This window comes from Nerophis ophidion, linkage group LG02 (assembly GCF_033978795.1).
Source record: "Nerophis ophidion isolate RoL-2023_Sa linkage group LG02, RoL_Noph_v1.0, whole genome shotgun sequence".
Classification (NCBI taxonomy): Eukaryota; Metazoa; Chordata; class Actinopteri; order Syngnathiformes; family Syngnathidae; genus Nerophis; species Nerophis ophidion.
Window position 1 is genome coordinate 46,403,696 of NC_084612.1, and position 6,142 is coordinate 46,409,837.

Here is a 6,142-nt window from a genome sequence, read left to right on the forward strand (position 1 = left end):
AATATAAGTTGGTGTGATTGTGATGACTTGCATTGATTGGAATCAGACAGCAGTGATGATAACGTGATGATACTGAAAGGGAGTGATGATAATCTCCACATTTTCCAATGGAGGAGAAAAAAAGTCCTCCTTTCTGTCTAATACCGCATGAAAGTGACCAGCTTCCATACTCCTTTCATACACTTTACAAGAAATACATTGGTGGCAAACTCCCTACAAACTGTATGCTAGCTTTCTGAGACTTTTATTTTGTTAGCGCAGGCAGGCTGAAACAGGGCTTTTATTGTGAAGGCAGGAACTGTGCGGTCGGTCTTTATAGAGTTTTGACGCGAGAGTCTGTTGAAATAAGAAGTGTTTCTGGCCTTCCTGTCGGTCGTTGTTTCTAATTAATGATGTGGCAGCAGCCAGCGTCATCTCACAAGATTCTCGGGTGCCGTGAATGTCAAGCAAGTGACCAAAGTCACGTCTTGCTGAAGATTGATTTTTAGGTCAATTTTTTAATGCCTGGCTGGAGATGGACTGACACACCCTCCACCACGGACTGACACACCCTCCGCCATGGACTGACATACCCTCTGCCATGGACTAACACACCCTCCACCAAGGACTGACACACCCTCTGTCAGCCACGTAATGGCCACCCTCTGGTTTAAAGTGTACCTTCACATAGTTTGGATATGGTGTAGTGGGTACTGCATGACCGCACATGCAGTTGCTACTTCTCAACTATCTAATGTGTGGTGGACTTCCTATCGATATTCAGTCTGGTCTTCATAATCTGCTTGAACTGGAATATTCTCGTTCTGTTGTGGAAGAGCGATTTATATCCCAAAGATGTGTTCTTGTCCACAGAATGCGTTACGTGGCCGCTTACCTGCTGGCCGTGCTGGGTGGGAACAGCAGCCCCTCGGCCAAGGACATCAAGGCCATCTTAGGCAGCGTAGGGATTGAGGCGGATGATGAACGACTAAACAAGGTAGCTGACGTGCATTGATGATCCGTGGTTGTCATTCAGAGTCACACTTGGGGCCTTTCTCTGCAGGTCATTAGTGAGCTGCAAGGGAAAAACATCAACGAAGTGATGAACTCAGGTGAGTGCTGGGAGAGGAACACACACGTTGTAACATAGAAGACTGATAGTTGATGTCCCTTCCAGGCCTGGCGAAGTTAGCCTCTGTACCAGCAGGTGGCACTGTGGCTGCTCCTGCACCAGGTGGGGCTGTGACTGCCAGTGTAGCGGCTGCACCTGCTGCTGGTATGTACACTATGTTTACTGACTTCTTACACATTGACAATGTCTGCTGGTATGTACACTATGGTAATGCTAAACTACGTGTGTAATTAGTGTGGTTACACAACATGCATGGACAGTAGGGCTGCGAATCTATGGGTGTCCCACGATTCGATTCAATACCGATGCTTGGATTTGTGGTTAGATAAAATATCAATTTTGTCCGATTCAATGCGATTCTCGATTCAAAAACGATATTTTTCCAATTCAAAACGATTCTGTATTCATTAGGTGTGTAACGGTACACAAAAATTTCGGTTCGATACGTGCCTCGGTTCAGAGGTCACGGTTGGGTTCATTTTCGGTACTGTAAGAAAAAAACTAAATATACATTTTTTGATTATTTAACACATTTGTTAAATCTTCCACCAAAAATATTTTGATGTGAAGTAATCGGAAACTTGGATAGGTAAATAATTCATAATAACATTGATTTTGATTCAATACTATGTTTTGAGCAATGACAGTTTGAAAGAAAAAAAAACAGCTTTGTTTAATTAGACAACGTTGCAACTTTTTCTAAATTACATTTAGCCTCTAAGCTTTTTTATTTCACTTTTGTTTATGTTTTTGTTTTTTTAATAGTATTTTTAGAATGTACCATGGGCCTTTAAAACATTAGCTGTGTAGTGCAAATGGCCTCCGGGGCACACTTTTGACACCCCTGCTATAGATATTAAAAAATTAAATCAGCCTGGCGCCGCATGCATGTTTATCATAACTCTCTCGCTTTGTCTGTTTCTGTCCCTCCCTCACGAATGCTGCTGTGTGCACAAATGGTCTTGTTTTGAACCCCTTCTTAACCTTGAACGTACATTGAAAATACACGCAACCCTAACTTAAAATGCCGGACATTTGAGGCATTTAAGAAACTCCACCCGGACAGCCCCGCAAAAGAGGACATGTCCGGTGAAAAGAGGAGGGGGAGGTATGGTCAGTCTATCATTGCCCAGTCGTTGCTTGCATGCCGTGTGTTGTTGTTTTTTTTTTTGATTGATTGAAACTTTTATTAGTAGATTGCACAGCACAGTACATATATCCTACAATTGACCACTAAATGGTAACACCCCAATAAGTATTTCAATGTGTTTTAAGTCGGGGTCCACGTAAATCAATTCATGGTGCCTCGTTAGGGTGCAACGGATCAAAAAACTCACGGATAGGATAATTTTTTTCGGATCAGCAAAAAAGACAAGACCAACAGAAGTTTTGCCGTTTTGTTTTGTAACTCTTTTAAATTATTAAATTAAAATGTATAAAATCTAGTTCAAGTGCACAAGGCATAATATCTTCTTTGTAACATAATTAATGAAAAACAATGCCACATAAAAAGGGATTTCTACTTTCTTCCCCTGCTTGTGTCAGTACCTGATGCACAAGGTGACTCTCGTAGAGGGGGCGTGTCTTCTCATCTCCCACTCTGCTGTGATGAAATGAGCGCTTATGGTCACATAGTTCCCCTGGACCTCCACCCTTCTGTCGTGAGCGCAACAGATGATGCTTGGGATAGTTCGTCCACAACTTTTTTCTTCTCTTGCTCATAAAAAAATCTGGCACAATCTTATCGTTGAAGTTGTTGCGCGACGGGATGTCGTAATGTGGCTGAAGCACTTTCAGCATGTGTTTAAAACCCTCGTTTTGGAGTCTGCACCTATAAACACACCGATTAAATGGCACGGGGCGTTCAAGTTCCTCCGTTACTCCGCTCGCCATTACCACGCAGTGCGAACAACTTTTTTTTTTTTTTTTTTCATAAATCAGACCACGGATCACGTGTGTGCCGAACCGAAGATATCAATCCGAACGGATCACGGATCAATGTTGATCCGTTGCACCACTAGTGCCTCGGTGTGCATTGTTTACAAAACGTGGGCTACTTAATATGTCCGTGTCGTTCGGTACAACTCCGAACCGAACCAAAACCCCCGTACCGAATCGGTTCAATACAAATACATGTACCGTTACACTCCCTAGTATTCATTCAATACATAGGATTTCAGCAGGATCTACCCCAGTCTGCTGACATTAGGGGTGTAACGGTACGTGTATTTGTATTGAACCGTTTCGGTACGGGGGTTTTGGTTCGGTTCGGTTCGGAGGTATACCGAACGACGCGGACATATAAGTAGAGCGCCGCACGTTGTGTAAACTGTGCACATCGAGGCACCATGAATTGATAAATGTGGACCCCGACTTAAACAAGTTGAAAAACTTATTCAGGTGTTACCATTAATGGTCAATTGTACGGAATATGTACTGTACTGTGCAATCTACTAATAAAAGTTTCAATCAATCAAAAAAAAAACACGGCATGCTAGCAACAACTGAGCTATGATAGACTGACCACACCTCCTCTTTTCACGGGATATGTCCTCTTTGCGGAGCTGTCCAGGTGGAGTTTCTTAAATGCCTCGAATGTCCGGCATTTTAAGTTAGGGTTGCGTGTATTTTCAATGTACGTTCAGGGTTAAGAAGGGGTTAAAAAGAAAACAAAAAGTGGTGCACGCAGCGTTAACATTCGTGAGGGCGGGTCAGAGACAGAGAGAGCGAGAGAGTTCTGAGAAATGCGCATGCCTCGCCAGGCTCTGCTTTTTATCCATTGATTAATCAGATTTGATTTTTTATTATCTATAGCAGGTGTCAAAAGTGTGCCCCGGAGGCCATTTGCGGCCCACAGCTAATGTTTTAAAGACCAACGGCACACTCTAAAAATACTATTAAAATAAACAAAAACATAAACAAGAGTGAAATAAAAAAGCTTAAAGGCTAAATGTAATTCAGAAAAAATTGCAACGTTAACTAATAAAACAAAGCTGTTTTTTTTGTTTCAGACTGTTATTGCTCAAAACATGATATTGAATCAAAATCAGTGTTATTATGAATTATTGACCTATCCAAGTTTCCGATTACTTCACATCGAATATTCCACTAAGAAAAATATTTTTGGGGGAAGATTTAGCAAATTTGTTAAATAAATAATCAAAAAATGTATATTTAGTTTTTTTCTTACTTTACCGCAAATGAACCGAACTGTGACCTCTTAACCGGGGTACGTACCGAACCGAAATTTTTGTGTACCGTTACACCCCTAGCTGACATGCTAGCAGAGTAGTAGATTTAAAAATATATATATTTTATAATTATAAAGGACAATGTTTTATCAACTGATTGCAATAATGTAAATTTGTTTTAACTATTAAACGAACCAAAAATATGACTTATTTATCTTTGTGAAAACATTGGACACAGCGTGTTGTCAAGCTTATGAGATGCGATGCAAGTGTAAGCCAGTGTGACACTATTGTTCTTTTTTTTTTTTTTTTATAAATGTCTAATGATAATGTAAATGAGGGATTTTAAATCACTGCTATGCTGAAATTATAACTAATATTGATACTGTTGTTGATAATATTCATTCTTGTTTCACTACTTTTGGTTTGTTCTGTGTTGTGTTTGTGTCTCCTCTCAATTGGTCTTTGTATTGCAGTTCTGAGTGTTGCTGGGTCAGGTTTGGTTTTGGAATTGGATTGCATTGTAATGGTGTTGCTGTGTAGTGGTTTGTTGGATTGATAAAAAAATAAAAATCGATTTAAAAAAAAAAAAAGAAGAGAGAATCGATTCTTAATCGCACAACGTATTTGATTCGTATTCGAAATTATTTTTTCCCACACCCTTAATGGAAAGTGTGTGATGTTGATTCCTGCTGACATCCAACTTGTCTTTTCCAGCGGAAGAGAAAAAGGAGGTGAAGAAAGAAGAATCTGAAGAGTCAGATGAAGACATGGGCTTTGGACTCTTTGATTAATCTGTCTTTCTTTGGAAAAATCAATAAAAATGTAAAAGGTTAACAGAAATATTTAGTTTTTGTTCTTTCTCCTCCTTTGTAATTATTTTAAAACCTCTGCAAAATTACCTTGCAAACTTCAATTTTTATAGGCACACCCAAAGCTTTAGGCCATAGATTAATTGTTCTCACGCATATTTGCATATTTGTTGTGGTCTGATTTTAGTTTATTATTAAAAACTTAGAAATGTTTTGTTTGTCGATCTTTGCGGGGGGATACGTTACTTCTATGACTCCAGCGGAGGACAGTGCCTAAGTCGGAGTGCCGAGCCCCACCAGTAAGCTGTATAGTCCCACTTCAGTCCCCCAGTGTTTGCATTTTAAAGTTGGAACTAAACCTTCTCAAACAGCCATTCTGTTCAAGTCTAATCTCTCCCTATGTCTTTTTGCTGGCATGTACGTAAAGGGGGGGATTGTGTCTTTTTTTTTTTTTAGCCTAGCCTAGCAATGAACGTTAGCCTAGCCTAGCAATGAATGTTAGCCTAGCCTAGCAATGAATGTTAGCCTAGGCTAGCAATGAACATTAGCTTAGCCCAGCAATGAACGTTAGTCTAACCTAGCAATGAATGTTAGCATAGTTTAGCAATAAATGTTAGCCTAGTGATGAATGTTACCATAGCTTAGCCTAGCCTAGCAATGAATGTTACCTTATACTAGCAATGAATGTTAGCATAGTATTTATAGTTTTGTTTTTTTAAATATATATATATAGTCTGTTACTTTACTTTATTTTAAAAAAATCCAAGTAGAAAGATGTTGATTGCAGAACCTAGGAAATAATGTTAATATTCAGATGTATTGGAAGTGCCCTGGTTGGTTAGTATATTGTTATTAATATATGCTGGTAATGTGTTAAATTGTTCACTAAAAATAAAATGAGTCATTAAGTCAGCAGGATTCTGTAAAGGAACAAGGAAGTCACTTCCACTACTTTATTGCCTCGTCTAACCATCCAATTTCTACCGCTTTTTCCCTTTGCGGTCGCGGGGGGCGCTGGGGCCTATTAT

At 39.7% G+C, this 6,142-nt stretch overlaps 1 protein-coding gene across 1 annotated transcript in view; it reads left to right on the forward strand.

Moving 5' to 3' along the window:
* The window catches only part of rplp2 (ribosomal protein, large P2), a 7,870-nt gene extending 2,725 nt beyond the window's left edge, over nt 1-5,145 (forward strand). Inside the window, exons 2-5 of the mRNA XM_061885106.1 lie at nt 853-976; nt 1,043-1,091; nt 1,157-1,255; nt 5,020-5,145. Coding sequence (XP_061741090.1) covers nt 854-976; nt 1,043-1,091; nt 1,157-1,255; nt 5,020-5,096 — 348 coding nt within the window. The 5' untranslated portion in view covers nt 853 and the 3' untranslated portion in view covers nt 5,097-5,145. The remainder of the gene's footprint in view (nt 1-852; nt 977-1,042; nt 1,092-1,156; nt 1,256-5,019) is intronic.
* Nucleotides 5,146-6,142: the final 997 nt, after the last annotated feature.